This window comes from Triturus cristatus, chromosome 12, assembly GCF_964204655.1.
Source record: "Triturus cristatus chromosome 12, aTriCri1.1, whole genome shotgun sequence".
Classification (NCBI taxonomy): domain Eukaryota; kingdom Metazoa; phylum Chordata; class Amphibia; order Caudata; family Salamandridae; genus Triturus; species Triturus cristatus.
Window position 1 is genome coordinate 424,615,615 of NC_140595.1, and position 20,140 is coordinate 424,635,754.

The 20,140-nt window shown below is 47.3% G+C and overlaps 2 protein-coding genes across 4 annotated transcripts in view; one reads left to right on the plus strand and one right to left on the minus strand.

Moving 5' to 3' along the window:
* Nucleotides 1-9,918: 9,918 nt before the first annotated feature.
* LOC146776051 (uncharacterized) lies at nucleotides 9,919-19,034 on the minus strand. Its single transcript, XM_085638119.1, has 2 exons — nucleotides 18,679-19,034; nucleotides 9,919-10,966 (listed from the first exon to the last, which is right to left on the minus strand). The coding sequence occupies exon 2, from the start codon at nucleotides 10,964-10,966 to the stop codon at nucleotides 9,968-9,970; it is 999 nt and encodes a 332-aa protein (XP_085494245.1). The 5' UTR covers nucleotides 18,679-19,034; the 3' UTR covers nucleotides 9,919-9,967.
* LOC146776052 (uncharacterized) overlaps nucleotides 18,853-20,140 on the plus strand; it is a 387,820-nt gene continuing 386,532 nt past the window's right edge. For all 3 annotated transcript variants that reach the window (XR_014972118.1, XR_014972117.1, XM_085638120.1), the window contains exon 1: nucleotides 18,853-18,993. The gene's annotated coding sequence lies outside the window, so the exon portion shown is untranslated. The remainder of the gene's footprint in view (nucleotides 18,994-20,140) is intronic.

Genomic DNA, 20,140 nt, shown 5'->3' on the forward strand with positions numbered 1-20,140 from the left:
GCAGTGTTTTTGAAGCAGTTAACTGTGTAAGTATTTAGTGGTCAGTGGACCACGGAGAATCTTGGGGGTCTGACGGGGCAGCATTGTGGTGGCTGCACGTGTAGATCCTCCACGTACCTTTTGTGAATAATAGAGATGCCGATCAGACGCCCAGCGTGGCACGTGTGGTGCACGCCCGGCCGGACTGCTCTCAGAAAGGCCTGTGGCTGTACCTGGGTAGCCTTGGGAACACATCTGAAGTCGTGCTAAAGAAGCAGGCTTAGTCAGAATAGTCCCAAGAGTGAACCAGGAAGGCTGCGGGATGGTCTGTAGGTCGGTCTGTGGTTAAACCTGTCTGACGGTCTCTTGGTAGTCTTTGGACTGCTTGGTTTTGGTATTTGTCGGTCTTGGAATTTGAATTTGATTGATTCTCCATGAACAGGAGTCGACGGGCTGTGTTCTTTGTTTGAAAAGACGTCATTTCTTGCATATTTTTGTATGTGTGTATATATATTATTGTCTTATGTGTGTTTGCATGAGTGTGAGGTTGTATATTTTGTGAATGTTTGAACATGGCCATGTTTGGATGTTCATTTGTAGGATTGACTAAGGAATGTGTGACGATAATAACCATGCCGTATTTTAGCAAATTGAGTTGTTTTAGATGTTGTTGCCGCCCTAATGATACTCATCTGGCTGAAAGTCAACCTGCCCCACCAGAAGGCAGTCCAAGTTATGATATGTATGTAAAGCATGGTATTACACCTCTTTTGTTCAACACACTATGGCATAAATATACTAAGGACAATGTGGAATTACAATGGCCCCTAACCGGGTCTTTTGATGAAAAAATGATACATTTCTTGCAGGATCGATTATTTTCTAAATGTAGTCGTCAGTCAATGTTTGACTCCCTGAATCTGTGGTAGAAGGAAGCAAAGCGTAGACGTATACGGGAGGAAAGTACATAGGATGAAAGGAAATCAGACGATTACACAGAAAACTATAGCTTACGATAAAGCACGAACTGAACAAGGGATTGATCGTGCAGATAGACACTTTAGATTGCATGTGGATAAGACCTATGTTGCTCGGACTGAAGCGGAAGAGGAGATAGAGGATTTATTGGATACCCGTCCACCTCCACCTTATGCTCCGCAGCGCGTATATCCCGTTGTTTCTCCGACTCTAGTGCAGGTTCCTTCAGCCTCTGCCCCCGATGTTCCCTCTTCCCTTGCCTCTCTGGGAACGTCCTCTGTTTTGTCTCCCTCAGTGTCTGAGACAGCTTCTTTATTGCCTGTTACGCTGCCATCTTCTGTTGTGTCCACAGCTGTTTTGTCTCCCCCCACCCCCGTGTGGACTTCCTTTTCTGCGAGCACGACCCCATCTCCAGCTGTTTCGACTCCATTTCGTGCTCCGGGGGATTTCGACACACGGAAGTTGTTTACTCGTTCGACGGTAGGACAGAATGAGAAACAGTTGATTGAGGATCAGTCATCCCAGTGGAAACGACAGCCTATTTACACTATAACTGATATATGGAACACACTTCGAGACTATGAGCCTGTTATGCAGCAACATGCCTTGAAACACATGGCTGCACGTATCATTACTCTCTGGGAACAATGTTTTCCAGGAGGATTGGTCCCCCAAGTAATGTATGACATTCGGGACAGGGCTCATAAGTCGGAACTTAGCCCAGATGAAGTATATAGAAAGGTGGAGATTTTATTAAGTTATCGAGAACGGATGTGTCAAAAGTGTCCCTCGTGGGACACTCAGCATCCTATGCGAGAAGTTGATCCTATTTTTCATCCTGAAATACAGGAACTGAAGGATGATCATGGTGTGGTGACTAGACCTCGTGTAGAGGCAGGAGTGCAGGAGCGATGGGTTTATACCCCCAGGAAGAGGAGTGAAGTCCTCTCGTTAAAATCACAATTACCTGACCCTCGTAAGAATCCCACGGCTTATTACAAAGAACTCACAGAAGCGGCCTCTTCGGCCGTCATGACCTTAGCTGACATAAGAGCTATTTTTTGCGTTGTTAGTTCCCGTGGACGTGTGGCGTCAAGTGCATGATCAGGACCATGCTCAAGAATTAGGCGGAACATGGGATCAGATAAAAGACTGGGACAAGGATCGTAAGCCTGGCGATAAACCGAGGCCTGAATTATTGGCATTACCTGGTCGTATTATCACTTACATGCATTCCCTAATTCCGCCTCGTAAGGTGGATTGGGACAAACTGACTGCATGTAAACAAAAGAAAGATTAAAGTGTTTCTGATTTTTTCACTAGATTTGAGGGCGTATTCATTGATTTTAGTGGACAGGATTTATCATTGGAAGGCGGTATATGATTATTTGTTAATCGTTTTGTTACGAATTTGTTACCGGAAGTTTCTGCACGGCTACAAGCCACTGAAAGTACCTGGACCACTTCCACGCCCTCGGTAATATTGAGTATGGCCCAATATTATGAACATAGAGAAAATTAGAGTAAGGATAAGACGGAAAAGAAAGCGAAGGATCTTAAAAAACGGGTGTTGTTGCAACAAGTTGCTCAAGGACGAGGCAGAGAGAGAGAGAGGCGGTAGAGGGTTCGTCCCGAGGGGAGCAGGAACGGGGTGAGGAAGAGGGCCAGCTGTTGTTTTGGGAGCAAATCAGTGTGCTTATTGTAAGGAGGAAGGGCATTGGCAATTTCAGTGTCCATTGTTGCTGGCCCAGAACGGGGCTATAAGGAGTAGAGGAAGAGGTCGGGGAAGTGTGGATCTCAGTGATATGCGACAAGAAGAGGCGACGCAAGTTGGACAAGAAAAGAATTACTTTGATAATCCGAGAGGTATGCAGTATTATAATGAGGAATGTGCAAAGAATGCGACCGAAGGGTATGCTTATACATAGGATAGCCATGGACAGAGAGAGGGCCAGGTGTCAGTACCCGTTGACCAGCAAGGACCCTATGTAGAGGCGCGTTTGATGGGGACATCTGAAAAGTCTTTAGTTGACACGAGTGCAATGAATAGTTCTATTTCTCGTTCCCTGGTCCCTGGGGCTGCTCTGACCGGGCTCAATAATGTTTCGGTAGGATGCTCGGGAATTCCGGTGGTGAGCCCCATCTCTAAACCCATGCCTATTACAATAGGTCCGGTTACGATAGACTCTCCGTTTCTTTTGTCTTCCCATTGTGGCAAAATTTGTTGGGCTTGGATTTATTAAAGAAATTACATGCTAAGATTCATTGTTCACCTGATGGTGTTTATCTGACTATTAATTCCCCTGCAAAGTATACTTTGCAGTGTTTCACTAAAAATGAACCCCTCCCACCTGAGTTTGCTGTTATTCCGGTGACGTTGTGGGCCACTGGTGACACGGACGTAGGCTTATTAAAGATTCCACTTGTCTCTATTACTTTGAAGCAAAATGCTCAGCTTCCTCGTATAACTCAGTACAAAATTTCTCCGGCTGGCGAGAAGGCTTTGCTCTCTATCATACAAGATTTGGTAAAAAAGGGTGTGGTGGAAGAGACAGCTGCTAATGTATGCAACAGCCCTATTTTGCCTATCTTGAAAAGAGCCCCTGTTGGATGCGATCCTGACTACGCTGATACCTATCGTTTTGTGATTGATTTGCGCGAAATTAATAAAATAGTGGTGCCCCAATATCCTGTGGTTTCGGACATCACTACTATTCTCACTAGGATTCCTCCTCTGCTAAATATTTCTCTGTGATCGATTTAAAAAATGCCTTCTTTAGCATTCAGATTCATCCTGATTGCCGCCATATTTTTGGCTTCTCATTATCTGGTCGTAGCTTCCGGTTCGGTCGCGCTCCCCAGGGGTAGACAGAGTCCTAGTATTTACAGTCAAGCTTTGAAAACATTGTTGGATGATTTGGTCTTGCCCCCTGGTAATGTGCTTTTACAATACGTAGATGATTTGTTAGTGGCCTCTGATACCGAGAAAGGCTGTAAGACGGCCACTGTACAATTATTGCCTCATTTGGCTGCTAATGGCAATAAAGCATCCCTTTCTAAATTTCAATATTGTCGACAGGAGGGGACCTATCTCGGTCATCTACTGTCGAAGGAGGGAAGGAGACTAACCCCTGAGCGGGTGACTACCATTTTTAATATGTCTGTACCTCGTACTCCGTGTGATGTTCATGCATTTCTCGGCATAATTTCTTACTGTCGCCAATGGATCCCTAATTTATCCCTTCTTACTAAACCTCTTCTGTACTTAACTACTAAAGATGTGCATTAACCTTTACCCTGGACTGATGCTTGCCAAGATGCTTTTGTCTCTTTGAAATCTGCACTTTGTTCTGCACCCGTTCTTGGTACTCCTGACTACCGGAAACCTTTTGTGCTTTACGTACATGAGGTGGACGGTTGCTCGCTTTCTGTGTTAACACAAGGATTTGGTGGTAAGCAGAGACCTTGTGCTTATTTCTCGGCGGTGTTGGATAACGTCGCCAGAGCACTCCCAAGCTGTTTAAGAGCCACTGCTGCGGTTGCGGTGGCTATTCGACAGTCGGAAGGGCTCGTTTTGAACACTGACTTCACCGTGATGGTACCGCACGCTGCGGATACATTATTAATAAAACAAAGACCCAGCACCTTAGGAGTGCGCGTCTTACTGGATATGAATTAACTTTGTTTGCTCCACACATTACGATTAAATGATGTGTCACCCTGAACCCAGCCACGTTACTACCCCTCCCTTCGAATGAAAAGAACAATGATGTTCAGGATTGTATATTTCGGACTGAGGAAGAAATGAAGGGACGAGTAGACCTGACTGACACTCCTCTATCTGACCCCCAAGGGGAGTTGTATGTCGATGGCTCTTGTTTCAAGTTACCAGATGGCACGACAACTGCTGCATATGTGAGAACTACTCTTCACACTATAGTTGAGGCTTCTCGAGTACCCTATCAGTCAGCACAGGCAGCTGAATTAGTGGCATTGTTTCGGGCCTGTGAGTTAAGTGAAGGACTGAGAGTAAACATTTACACAGATAGCCAGTACGCCTTTGGCATGGCTCATAGTTTGTCAACTCTGGGCAGAAAGAGGTTCTTACTTCTCATGGTCAGCGAATACAGCATGGCCCCTTGATTTTGCGATTACTGACAGCATTGACGTTACCAGAAATAGTGGCTGTAGTCAAATGTAGCGCACACAAGACAGTGGTTGATGCAGTGGGGGAGGGTAATGCCTTTGCCGATCAAGTAGCTAAGCACACTGCTAAATCTAAATTAACCCCAATGTTTGCGACTAGTTCTGCTAGGCGGGTGGCTGAAACAGATGTTTGATAACACTATGGAGAGTGTCCGAGAAATACAGAAAGAAGCTACCCCTATTGAACTGGCTCACTGGAAAGGGCGAATTGGGAGATTAGATGCAGATGGTTGTTGGATTGATATAACAGAAAAGCAGCGGTGGATGTTGCATAATGCATTAGTAAATGCGGTGGTAACAATGGCACATGGTTCAGCTCATATTGGGGTGAAAGGTATTTGTGCATTATTAGATCCTGTATGGTCCAATCCCAAAATTTCTAGGACTGCTGCTCATTTGGTACAATATTGTATGGTTTGCCAACGACATAATCCCGGGGGCAGGGAGCCTGTTCTGAGTGGAAACTTTGCACCACCATTGTTTCCTTTTGAGGTGCTTCAAATGGATTATATCCAGCTGGAGCGCGTTAACAATTTGAAGTATGTTCTGGTCGTGGTATACGCCTTCAGTAAACGGATGGAGGCCTACCCGACTAAAGGAAATACTGCTTTGGCAATGGCAAAAGCGTCGATAAAGGAGTATTTCCCTCGCTACGGATTGCCTCGTGTGATCTTTAGTGATAACGGAAGACATTTTAATGGAGAACTCATCACACATATATGTAATAGATTACAGATTAGGCAGAAATTCCATGCGGCTCAACACCCCCAGTCTGCTGGGTTGGTCGAGAAGTATAATGGACTATTAAAGCTTAAATTAGCTAAAGTTCAGGAAAATACTGGGTTGAAGTGGCCAGATGCTCTGCCGCTGGCATTGATGTCAATACGAGTTGCCCCACATTCTCGTTATGGTTTGTCTCCGTATGAGGTCATTTTTAAGTGCCCTACTAATGTTTGGGGCGTCCCGAGACCCAGAACGTTTCGAGATATATAGTATCCTATGCTGACAGACTATTTGTATGCCTTGACTAAAGATCTTCGTTCCATTCATCAACCGGTCTCAGCAGTGTTGTAGCCCCTGCTGGAGGGTCCTGGACATCATCTGGAACCAGGCCAGTGGGTTCTGGTTCGCAATTATTAGCGGATCTGTACCTCTGACTTCTGTGCGCCTCTGATTTTGTGCTGTTTCTGTACTTCTGTGCCCCCTTACGTTCTGTACCTCTGACTTCTGTGCCCCTGCTTGAGTCCGTGGCCCGCGCCGGTCTCCTTTCCCCCACCGCTGCCTCCCCTGCGGCCCGTCCCCTCCGCGCCCATTTGCTCTACCCGTCCCTTGCCTCCCAGCGGCTCCTCCCTCCCCACCTCCCCATATATGGCAGCCGCTGGCGCGGTGAGGAGAGTGACCCATGACCTTCCTGGTAGGTCGCTCCCCCTGCTGCAGCTCTGCCGTCACCCCGCTATCTCCTGCTGCCACCGGTGCTCCAAGCAAGCCTGGCTGAAGATGGCTGAAATGCCAGAAACCGGTCCTAGGAAGCTTGTTTCCGGTCCAGGGAAGACATGGCTTGGCAGTTCGGGCTGGACTGTTGCCATGAGGCACAGGGTCAGACTGATTTGCATATGGCCATGTCTGAACTGGGGTGGCAGAGTGGGCTAAAGAACGGTGACGGATTAAACTCAGATCAGTTGATTGGGGGTGAGTGCTTGCAATGATCAACACTCCGTCCATCATTTCCTTTGGTTTGTGCTTTGTTCGCCATAAGATGGCAGGGTATGCTCAGACGTGAGTCCCTTGCTTACTTTGCCACTGGATTCAAGCAAGCCTGGCTGAAGACGGCTGAAATGCCAGAAACCGTTCCTAGGAAGCTTGTTTCCGTTCCAGGGAAGACATGGCTTGGCAGTTCGGGCTGGATTGTTCCCATGAGGCACAGGGTCAGACTGATTTGCATATGGTCATGTCTGAACTGGGGTGGCAGAGTGGGCTAAAGAATGGTGATGGATTAAACCCAGATCAGTTGACTGGGGGTTAGTGCTTGCAATGCTCAACACTCCGTCCATCATTTCCTTTGGTTTTTGCTGTGCCCCCTTATATTCTGTACCACTGACTTCTGTGCCCCTCCGATTTTGTGCTGTTTCTATACTTCTGTGCCCCCTTACATTCTGTACCTCGGACTTCTGTGCTCCTGCTAGAGTCCGTGCCCCGCACCGGTCGCCTTTCCCCCACCGCTGCCTCCCCTGCTGCCCTGTCCCCTCCGCGCCCACTTGCTCTACCCCTCCCTTGCCTCCCGCCTCCCAGCTGCTCCTCCCTCCCCATATATGGCTGGCGCGGTGAGGAGAGAGACCCTTGAACTTCCTGGTAGGTCGCTCCCCCCGCAGCAGCTCCGCTGTCACCCCGCTATCTCCTGCTGCCACCGGTGCTCCACCACCCGCAAGCTCCACCTGCGCCTCAAACTGGTGGCCAGTGGTGGCCTAAGGTTAGTTTCCGCTGTGTCTGTGCCCCCTTATATTCTGTACCACTGACTTCTGTGCCCCTGCTAGAGTCCGTGCCCCGCGCTGGTCTCCTTTCCCCTGCCGCTGCCTCCCCTGCGGCCCCGCCCCCTCTGCGCCCAGTCACTCCACCCGTCCTTTGCCTCCCGCCTCCCAGCTGCTCCTCCCTCCCCACATATGGTGGCCGCGTCGCTGGCGCGCCAACGTCTGCGCCTGTACCGTGCCCAGAACCCCTGGCCCCCGCAGCAGCCATGAAGACCGCCTCCGCTATGACACCAGCAACCTCGTCGCTCTCAACCCAGGAAGAACCCACACCTGCTGAAAGGCCGCCCCGAAGCGCACCCACGGTCCCTTCAACTGCCGGAACTGCAGCTTCTCCTGCCTCGAAAGCGCCAAGACGCCTGCCACGCAGGAACCCAACCAGCTTAGATGCATCCTGATCAACACCCTCTCCGCACACAAACATGCCGTCGAACTCTGGGACCTACTCGACACCACATCACATCACCGGACGTCGCCTTCCTGACCAAGACCTGGATGAACGAAACCTCCTCGCCAGCCATCACCATAGCCATCCCAGACGGGTACAAGATGACCCGCAGAGACCGCACCAACAGGGCCAGAGGAGGAATCGCCATCGTCCACAAAAACACCATCAGGGTCACAACAAACACCAACGACACCCTCAGCACTGCCGTACACATGCACTTCCAGATCCACATGGACCCCAAGACCACCCTAAGAGGCACCCTCATCTACAGACCACCAGGACCCTGGCCTCAATTCTGCGACTCCATCGCTGACCTCATCAGCACGCACGCGCTGACCTCCGCCGACTACATCCTCCTAGGAGACCTGAACTATCACCTGGAGAACAACGACAGCAACTCCTCTACCCTGATCATCAATCTCGCCAACCTCGGACTGAAACAGCTCGTCACGCCGTCGACCCACATCGCCGGCAACACGCTAGATGCCATCTTCTCCTCAAGCCCCCACGTCACCTTCAGCCACGCCTCCGAACTCACCTGGACAGACCACCACTGCATCCACTTCTCCTTCCGAAAACCCCTCACACACGCCGCTGCTGGGGCAAAGTCACCCAAGAACAACTACAGACAAGCCTCGCACTCAACCACCAACGAACCCCACCAACCCAGATGAAGGTGCACTCAACCTCGAACCCTGGATGAACGACTGTGCCAACACTGTCGCCCCGCTGAAAAACCCCACCAGCAGAGACACCAGCAGAAGAGTCAGCTGGTTCACCCCGGAACTCCTTTACTCAAAACGCACCTGCCAGAAACTGGAAAACATATGACACAGCGACAAGACGCCAGACAGCCGTACTGCCCACAAAGACGCCATCCGCAACCACCACCACCTCATCAAGACCGCCAAAAGAGCCTCCTTCACAGACTGCCTTGACAACAACACACAACAGCAAGGAGCTCTTCACCATCGTGAAGGAACTCTCCAACCCCAGCTCCAATGACATCCCACCTGTGCGACTCCCTCGCCACCTTCTTTCACTGGAAAATCACAGACATCCATGACAGCTTCAGACCCCGGACAACCCCTGCCGACTACACCGAACTCACCGCACCCCACGGCCCACGACACCCTGACAAACTGGACCAACGTGAGCATCGAGGACACGATCAAGACCATGGGAACAATCCACTCTGGTACCCCGACCGACACTCTCCCGCACCAAATCTTCAACAAACCCAGCAATTCCATCACACCCCACCTGCACAAAATCATCAACCTCTCCTTCGAGACCGCCACCTTCCCTGAGAACTGGAAGCACACAGAGATCAACATCCTACTGAAGAAAACCAAGGCGGATCCGAGTGACCTCAAGAACTTCCGTCCCATCTCCCTGCTTCCGTTCCCAGCAAAGGTCATCGAGAAGATAGTAAACACCCAGCACACCCAGCTCACCCGTCACCTTGAAGACAACAACATCCTGGACCCGTCCCAATCAGGTTTCTGCAGCAACCACAGCACCGAGACCGCCCTCATCGCCGCCACAGACGACATCAGGATCGTTGAGGATATCAAGCTATGGATAATTTAGTAATATTTTAATTGATTAATTTTAGTGTGGAGTTTCTATTTTAATGATGGACTATGTTTGTGATTATGAGTAATGTTTGTGCTTTTATGGATAATGTATATCCGAATAAAGATAACGATACGATAATGCTTTTATTTAGGACAGCTTGTGGTAGACATGAAAATACGAGTCTGTTGACGCAGCATAATCGGTTTACATTTTTTTTTTATTTGAATAAAGCTTGCATATGAAGAAGCGTCCATTAGAAGGGAAGCCTAACCTCCAGCATGCAGGCCCCTATTTCCCTCTTCGGCAGCCCCCACGCCTCCTCATAGACATCTATGGCCTGATTGAATGTGCTGTGCTTCCGCAACAGCTTGTCCAGTTCTGCCCGGCGCCGAGTGCCCTGGCCCAGCTTGACGGCGGAGTAGAACAGTAGGTGCAAGCAGAGTCTGTTCTCGTCAGAGGTACTGAAGCCCCCCGGGGCGCTGGCGGTCCCCGCTCTAAGAATAGAGTTCAGCTTCTCACGGCCCGCCAGCAGCGCTCTCCGGCTCGTGGGTTTTTTTTTTATTATTAAGTAGTAGCCTACCTCGCTACTCCGGTCCCCGATGGCCAGGTGCACGCGCTGCCATTCCGGGTCACCATCCACCTTTCTTTGGTGTTCAGTAGACACCTGAGCGTGCTCATCGGCATTGTCCATTGTTTCTGGTGCAAGAGTTGTTTGTGGTGACTCGGCCATTGTTCCTGAGGTAGGGGATAGTTCATCCGGGTCAGCATTGGTCTCTATGTCGGCTCCACTGAGCTCGGCCAGATAGCCGCGCTGGATGGACAGGCAAAGACTGTGCTGGCCCCGCAGCAGGCCCATGATCTCTTCATAGAGACAAAAGCTCAGGCCGCTCTCGTCCATGAAGAAGGCCGCCAGCCTCTGCTCACGCAGCTTCACCTTCTGCACCAGGCGCACCACAGACAGGTAGTCGGCGGAGCCGAGCAGCCTCCCGGCCAGGGCCTCCAGCACCTCAGGAGGCAGCAGCTGGCAGCCGCAGGAGTCTGCCAGTAGGCGGGCCACCTCTGCGAGGTCCTGCGGGTCCTCCAAGCTGGCGATGCGCACCTGCAGGTGCCCCACGTACCACTGCACCTCATCACAGTCCGGCTCGTCGATCTCCTGCAGGCGCCTCAGCAGCCGCTGGCAGGCCTCCTCTAATAGGTTCCTGATGTGCACCCGGTCGGTGCCAGGCATCGGAGGGGGGGTCACTGCAGCCATCTGAGGGTCGAGATGGGAGAAGGAACATATATTAAGTAATTACACAAATGAAAAGTTGCATCAGTATCTGGTAGACCTAGGTCCACTTTCTCCCCAAGAAGTGGGAAAGAAAGAAGACCACTGGGTCAGAACAAGGGTAACTAGGACATCCACTATGGTGACCAAAAGAAAGGGGTCCCAAAGCCTCCCCAGAAGAAAGAGTGAACCCCTTAAGGATAAAAGTAAGGAGTTCCAGGTAGACCCCCAAAATCCTGTCCAAGAGGGTGGGCCCAAAGACACCTCACAAACTAAACCAGGGTACCAAGGTAAGAATTGGGATCCCAACAGAATATGGTGTTACAACGGTCAGAAGTCTGGACACCACACCAAGGACTCTAGCTGTCCTAAAGCAAGCACTTGCATAGCAAATAGGTCGCGCTTTTGGGACCTTATAAGTGTTTAGCTAGAGATAGTGACTTTGCCTTGGTGTTTATTCTGTGCTGATGCGATCCGATAGCTTAATGATCCAAGCATTTTCTGAACAAGACGTATGCATAACTTGTAGCGCTTACACATTTAATTCATCCGTAGTTTAATTAATTGGTTAAAACACAAGTTATGTCCTTCACGTACCTTTGAAGAATGTTGAATGAACCTCAATACAAAACACAAATGTGAGAATAAATAATTTGGGAAATATGGAAAAAAAGGAAAATCTTTACCTCTTCCCACAGGAAGTAAACAGATCATATAGGTGAGATAGAAAACACTAATAGAATAAGGTGCCATACAAATTTGGGAACGAGAATCAAAGCAGACGGGATGTTCAGTAATTGTGATCTCAATACTCGAGCAACACCAGATTGTATTTATGGTAAAACCCAGCACATAAGTAGAACACCCCCACCCCAAAAAGGTGAAACCGCATAATAAGTAAAAGTAGGTATGTGCTAGACGTCTTGGCTCGGTAACTACTTCAATGAGATTAATCCATTACACAGATACCATAAAATTCATAAAAACAAGCACCGGCAACATAGCAAGGATACAGTTCATGCAATTCTCCAAAGCCAATGTCATCGTCTCCCAGGGAAAAAACTAGCCCAAACAAAAAAATACAAAGTTTGAACTGCAACGTGAATCACAACAGCAACGTGCACGAAAAATGCACTGAAACAAATGTCCACAAGACCTGCGTGTTCCGGTCCAAAACCGGGGTAGTGACCACGTCCCAAGAGGTGGCCATGATAGAGTCAGACAAACCCCAGTCTTACACTGATGTTAGCATGGAAACAGAAAGGAGCGGCGTAAATCTTTGAACAAACAACATGACGGATAGCTATATAGGAATCGCTAAAAAGGCACCCCCCAAGTTGCAACACCATTTAGTTGCATAATATACAATATAAAATCCATTCTCACGAACGAATTAGTGAGTCTGGTTGATGAAAATCTATACATTGTGTTTTTTTCTGTATGAAGTAAAAAGTAATTACAGCAAAAGTTTTGTATATTGAAATAAGTGGAGAAGGCAGAAGTTCAAGTGTTTCGTTTATTTTAGGTTATGTCTTAGGTAACATATGTTTGTACATTCTTTGTAATTTATGCGTTGAATGCTGGCAAAAGCTCTATTTTTCTGCTATGTACGCTCTAATTACCTAGTTTAAAATTGGTTTGTCACTAGGTCACTTGTTTCATTTCCGGGTGAAAGGTAATAGAGGCTATTATAACGGAAGCAAACTGTTAGTGGGAAGCCGGTCTTTGCTGATCGAAGCTTTCTCTGCTACACTTGGCTTCGTATTTTTAAGTTATATACTACTCCTATAAGAACATTTGCGTATATGATAAACTCGTCACTGGGAGTTCGGATCTGTAAGGCATTTCGACGCAGCACCTCTACGAAACAATAGCCATCAGACCGAACAAAAGCGGAGTCAAATCCTTTATAAGCCAGTGAAAAGTATCAACACCATATCGCCACCTGCAAACACGCTGACTACATCTCACTCAAACACCAGTAAAGAAAAAAAACTGGCCAAAGTCTACTTAAGCAGTACAGAAGGGGGTGGTGATGGACGGAGCATCAGAACCAATCAAACACTCACACCCAGTCAACAGATCTGGGTTTGATCCATCACCATTCTTTAGCCCACTCTGCCACCCCAGTTCAGACATGGCCATATGCAAATCAGTCTGACCCTGTGCCTCATGGGAACAGTCCAGCCCGAACTGCCAAGCCATGCCTTCCCTGGACCGGAAACAAGCTTCCTAGGACCGGTTTCTGGCATTTCAGCCGTCTTCAGCCAGGCTTGCTTGAATCGAGTGGCAAAGTGAGCAAGGGACTCACGTCTGAGCATACCCTGCCAACTTATGGCGAACAAAGCAGTACAGAAGGGGGTGGTGATGGACGGAGCATCAGAACCAATCAAACACTCACACCCAGTCAACAGATCTGGGTTTGATCCATCACCATTCTTTAGCCCACTCTGCCACCCCAGTTCAGACATGGCCATATGCAAATCAGTCTGACCCTGTGCCTCATGGGAACAGTCCAACCCGAACTGCCAAGCCATGCCTTCCCTGGACCGGAAACAAGCTTCCTAGGACCGGTTTCTGGCATTTCAGCCGTCTTCAGCCAGGCTTGCTTGAATCGAGTGGCAAAGTGAGCAAGGGACTCACGTCTGAGCATACCCTGCCAACTTATGGCGAACAAAGCAGTACAGAAGGGGGTGGTGATGGACGGAGCATCAGAACCAATCAAACACTCACACCCAGTCAACAGATCTGGGTTTGATCCATCACCATTCATTAGCCCACTCTGCCACCCCAGTTCAGACATGGCCATATGCAAATCAGTCTGACCCTGTGCCTCATGGGAACAGTCCAGCCCGAACTGCAAAGCCATGCCTTCCCTGGACCGGAAACAAGCTTCCTAGGACCGGTTTCTGGCATTTCAGCCGTCTTCAGCCAGGCTTGCTTGAATCGAGTGGCAAAGTGAGCAAGGGACTCACGTCTGAGCATACCCTGCCAACTTATGGCGAACAAAGCGGTACAAAAGGGGGTGGTGATGGACGGAGCATCAGAACCAATCAAACACTCACACCTAGTCAACAGATCTGGGTTTGATCCATCACCATTCTTTAGCCCACTCTGCCACCCCAGTTCAGACATGGCCATATGCAAATCAGTCTGACCCTGTGCCTCATGGGAACAGTCCAGCCCGAACTGCCAAGCCATGCCTTCCCTGGACCGGAAACAAGCTTCCTAGGACCGGTTTCTGGCATTTCAGCCGTCTTCAGCCAGGCTTGCTTGAATCGAGTGGCAAACCTCATTTACTTTTGAAAAGCTTTGAACGGCCTGTGAAGTGCTAGAGTCCAGCACATGCATCAGATAAGAATGCTGTGTCCTGGAAGCTTTAGCAGCCAGGTTACAACACAGGCGGCGGGTGGCGCAAGGGATTTAAGTCCATTTAGAGCAATGGGCTCTGTGTGTGCTTGTATTCAGGAAGAGAGACATGCTGAAATCAATAGCCTCTTTAAACTTTGTTCGTTTTTCTGTCCCCCATGCTTTTAATGCACTGAAAAACGAATGAACTTTAAACCGGGCCTGCTACATGGCTCTTTTTAACTGCAGGGGTGTTTATCCCACTTGCCGTCCCATCTCATTCCCCTTGCCCCCTCACCCTGTCTTTATTACAAGTCTGCAATTTAGCTAATACCCTACTCTTTGTCTTGTATTTTTTTTATACTGAAACAATTTGCCTACTTATATTTAACTACTGTTAAACAAGCATTAGCAAATCAGTCTGATCTAATGTCAAGAAGCTGTTGCTACATTTTTTTATGAGGACTTATAAGCATAGAAATCATTTAAGTGCACTTACCCAGGATACAAGATTCCTGTTTGAGCAAAGTAAAGGTACCTAGGGTTTAAATTACTGTAACCTGCAGACAGTTTAAGTCCACGAAAAAGGACTGAAGGAAAAATATTTGAATACTAAATAATGGAAAGACTAGAAAAAAATACTTATAGTATTTTTGAACAATCCGTGCAACGTCTGTAGACATCTAATACAGTTGTGCACCAGTAATTAGACAAAAAACAGTCACTCGCAGTGAAAACACCACAGTCCTAAGAGGAGGATCCCATGCTGCATGCATTAGTAGGCACAAGTAGAATGAATGAAGAGTTAAAAAGACCAAAGCATGAAAACAGCTGACCCAAAGTTCCTTCATGTACGAATATTGTTTTTACTCAAGAATATTTTCATGCTAGCTCTTGGACAGACAGAAATGTGCTTTGGGTGAAACCTTAACTTCTGGCACCAGCTTAATATTGGATTCTTAAATTTCATTTTGATCAAGTTCTCACTTTGTATTCATTTTCTATTTAACTCCCAACAAGCATATACATGTAGAATACTGCTTTAAGCCTACACGAATGACTTATTCATACTTCACAATGACCAGTGATTTATTTGAGTCATGATGAATGTAGGTTTGACCAAACACCACTCATTTTTAGGTCTCGCTGAGCCCAGCGCGTGCGCTGGCTCGAAGAGACATTTTGTATGTGGGCTACCAAAAGTGCTAACAGGCCAGCCTAGAGCTACAGTGCATGTGCGCGGGCGCCGCACTTACTTTCACCGCACGCCCGCTTTGATCGCAATCACGATCACTTTTGCGGCCGTACGGCCACTTTGCTGCGCAGACCCAGCCTCCTCTGCCGGCACACCCACTGTTTTCATTGAATCACTTGTGTTTATTCGATCGGTCACGCCTCCCTTACACAGCAGACTGTTTTCTGACATTAATATTTCCACACTTTTCTTTCTTATCCATTTGAATTGCTTTGTGTACATAATGGGTTCCCAATGAGCTACCTTTAGTCCACCATGAAGGTCACGTGCTCCTGCCAGTGCTTCTGCTGGCTATCTTTGTGACGCACTAGGAAGTAAGGCATGAAGAGAAACCACCTGTGGATAAGGTGCTGCTTTATCACATGGCAAGACCTTTCCACAGAGATCCTGAACACGATTATGAAAGTGCAGCTTCGCGAGCTCCTTTCTGTGCCTTGGAAATTTCCACGTGTTTCAAGCAGTGAAAAGTGTTGCTAATACTAGTTGACATTACTCCAGTGTTTATGAGGATCATCATTATAGAGAAGTTTTAGTTCGACGTCAATAAAACTATGCTGCTCTGCATTGTTTTGAAATATAATCTGTGCTGAAGACGTTCCTCATCCACCTAGGCCTGTAAACAAACCACAGGTTGATAAACCTTCCCTCTCCACGGACGCGGGCCTTGTCAGCACGAGCTACGCGAAGTCTAAGGCAGAGGATAATAAAGCTGTTGGGATCGCGGGGATTGGGTCACGTGATGTTGTTATGCTCCAGTGTCCAGGCTCAGATCAGCGGATTTTCCATTGTGTAAGCCTTTTCTCCAGTTCTCTTGTCTACAGCAATGAATCTTCCAAGGTGAAGTGCAAGAACTTATTTTTAAACATTTTAATTTGTCAGCAAAATAACTTAGAAAAGGCTCACAGAAGAGGATCATTTTGAGAGCCGTGTTAGTGAAAACTCATGAAAACTACATCCCAGCAGTCACAATGTTATCCTGCAATCAATAACCTACTTTCCCCATTTGTTTTGCTGTAGGGCCATGTGTAAGCCTCTGCTTCCCGTGTCTGTGGCCTACTGAGTGCATTGCGGTTAATCTGGAAACATACGAGCATCATAGAAGGCTAACTATCAATAACTGTCAGTTTACACTAGATTGCCTATGATATCACTTGGAATTCTCAGGTGAACCTGCCCTGTTTCAATAGCAAACAATGTAACATTTCATGCTGTGTAGGCCTGTTCAGAGGCACCCTCGTAACCAGAGCCCATTAAACAACTGGACTACGTGAGAGGAGTCACGTGGGAGCCACACAAAGAGACCCTTCTCACTTACTCTCATCTCTTTCAGACTCGGGGCTTGATTGAGATATGGCCGGCAGCCCGCTCTATTTATAGATTTTTTAAGCTCAACTCTTCACTGTCACACATCTAGCAAGCGATGGACATTGAAGTGCAAAATAATCAAGCTTTCCCTAATCTGCGTTCCTTCACGGAGATGTAGGTGACATTCAGTCAGGCAAAATCTATAAACACAAACATACGCAAATGTATATAAAATCCACGGAGTTCTGCTCATCATGTGGCTCTGGCACCGGGGAATTGGTCGCTTCCTGTTCCCAAAATTAACCGCCACCTAGAATTCCTCCCCTGCTCCCAGATGTATCCCATGACAGCCTTCACCGTGGAGCCCTTGGGTAAGTAGTCCACTGCTTTTGGAAGAGCACGGGCCACTCTAGTGCGTCTTTTACAGAGGCAGTGTGTGACTACAGCAGTTAGTCAGAGAAGTAGTCTAGTTCACACGGAAGTTGAGTGTGTCACTGTCAGGGAGCACTCTCCGCAGCAAAGCTTCCTGAGCGTCACCCCAGTGCCGCTTGGTTGCCAAACGCAGCCGGTCAGACCATAGCCGCCAAGATTTGAGTCTGATTATGTGTGATTTTTCCTTTTTTTACAACACTTGTGTGTGAAAGTTCAGAGCTTTATGTGTCACTTGATTAGGGTGACCAGATGTTGAGAAGCAAGTACTGGGAGAGGTCAGTTATATAAGCAGGAGTAAAGCCTCTAGTCTCACTGTTACATCTCGTTTCTGAGAAGTGCAGATACTCTCCCTCTCAAAATAAACAAGCATTTGCAATGCAATAGGTCTCGCATTTATAAGAGTTTGAGCTATTGACATTGGAAACAACAATGCCTTTTATTTTTGTTTTCGTTATTAAAACATAAATATGAAAACAAAACTAAAAGCCATTGTCATTGACAATGCCAATACCTCAAAGACATGTAAATGTGAGACCTATTGCATTGCAAATGCTTGTTAGAGACTGGCACTTAGATTTCCTCAGCTAACTTTGATGCAAAGAGAAACAAAAAAGGAGTAACAGAGGAAAAGAAAGCTAAAGCAGCAGTGACAAGGGATGAAAGCAAAGATGAATAAAGAACACACTAGAGTAACAAAGTCAAGAAGTGTCTGGAAGTGAATTAACGATGTCTAATAGCCCACAATAAACACTACACAGCCTTGGTATATGGCACCCCAAACTTCCAGAAAACCAGCTGCGCTCTTAAGAATCAAAACTTTGGGCCCAGATTTATTTCTAAACAAAGAGACGACATGTTAAGCATTTCTGCAAATTGAGCATTTACAATTGCACAGATATTCCCTAAAATAAATTGAATCACACTATATAAACTCAAAAACAGAGTCATCGATAAGAACTCAAACACAGTTTAGCCATCGCACCTTTTTGTTGGTTTTATACGCATCAGTAGTTTGGAAAACTTAACTGCCTCCCCTGCAAAGTAACAAGAAGCTCAAAAACGTGTAGAAATAACTCCCAGCATATTAAGTGATTGTATTTTCATTTTGAACGTTAAAACAAACTACTCTTAACACTTTGTTTTTTGCGATAGAAAAAAGTCTGTCACAATACAAGTTTTGTTAATAAAAAAACAAAATACTTAAAATCTACCAAAAGCTTAACCAAAGACTAATTTTTTTACATTATTCGCATGTCAAAACAAGCACATAGTCACAACAGAAAAAGCGTACATACATATATTTAAAAAAAAAAGTCCCGTTACATTATACACAAAAAATAAATCCAACTGCACTTACCGTTTCCAACAACCAACTAACTAGCGAAAACTGCCACGCCTGCTGCTTTTAAAGCCACAAACAACCCACAATCCTTCAGTGCAGGAAGTGACGATAAGAACGCAAAGCCAATAGAAGCACCTAAAAAAAATTCAAACTGCCCGCCCTTTCCAAAGTGACCCACCTGCCATTCATTATGCAAATGAGGCAGTCTACATAGGCGGAGGCTGTGCAGCGCTCGGGTTTGGTTTCCTTTCTCAGTAGCGCCTCTGAGGGTGGCATGGTCATGCCTCAGTGACATAGCGCCTAGAAGTTCTGCACGGAGTTGATTTATCCGTAAGTAGCGCCTTTGATGGAGTTCTGTTCATCCCTCAGTGACACAGTGCCCAGAAGTCTTGCACGGAGCCTCGCCTTTTCTGTGGAGTGTTTCATGTTAGTCCCTTCTTTAAAAGACGCAACGTCAGCATTGGTGCAGTCGAAGGGCATCGTTAATTGTTTCATGCGGGGAGAGGATGTGGTCCGGCTGCGCTGCCGCCTCTGGTGCAGGAAACCAGGGTTCGAGCCTCGAGGTCGCGTCCACATCCTGTCATTCTGGGCAAATCACTTAATCTCACCGTGCCTGAATGTGTAATGTAAATACGGTGCTATGTAAAACGTTCCAATGCCTTCGGGTCGTGTACGCGCTATATAAATACGCAAAAAAATAATAATTACTATTCGTAATGGACACCACGAAAAGGGGGCAGAGATGGGGGGGGGCATGGAAGAAATGATTGATCGTATGGAAAAAAGAAATCCTGTTTGGGAGGTAGGAAGTGAAAAGGAGAAGGTATTTGGAAAGCACAAGAGGCAGGTGGAAATAGCGAAAGGAAGGGCTGAAATATGGGAGGAAGGAAAGGTGAAAAGGGGTTAAGGGGCAGGGAAGGAAAGGCTGCAATGTTGGGTGGATGTAAGGTGGAATGACCGAAGGCTGAACGCTTTAGTTCTGAGGATGAATGCATGAATGGCTGTATAGAAGTATGGATGGAACAGAAAGGATACGTGGGTGAAAAGAACCAGTGTCTGCCCAGGATGGTCCTTGGAAGGAGAAAAGGCTGAACACTTTAGTACTGAAATGATGAATGCATGAATGGCTGTATAGAAGTATGAATGGAAGTGAACGGATACATGGGTGGGTGGAAAGATCCAGTGTGTGCCCAGAATGGTCCTTGGAAGGATGAACGCATGAATGGCTGTGTAGAAGTATGGATGAAGTGAAAGGATACATGGGTGGGTGGAAAGATCCAGTGTGTGCCCAGGGATGGTCCTTGGAAGGAGAGAATGCTGATAGATGGACAGATGTCAGAGTGAGAGGTGGCCGGAGGAGTGTGGGTCTAGATACAAGCGCAGACTGCTCAGTGGATGGATGAATCATGAGTGAATGAAAGGACGTGTGAATTAAGTGATAGAAATATGAAAGTTGAAGCTAAGCTGTAGGATTCAT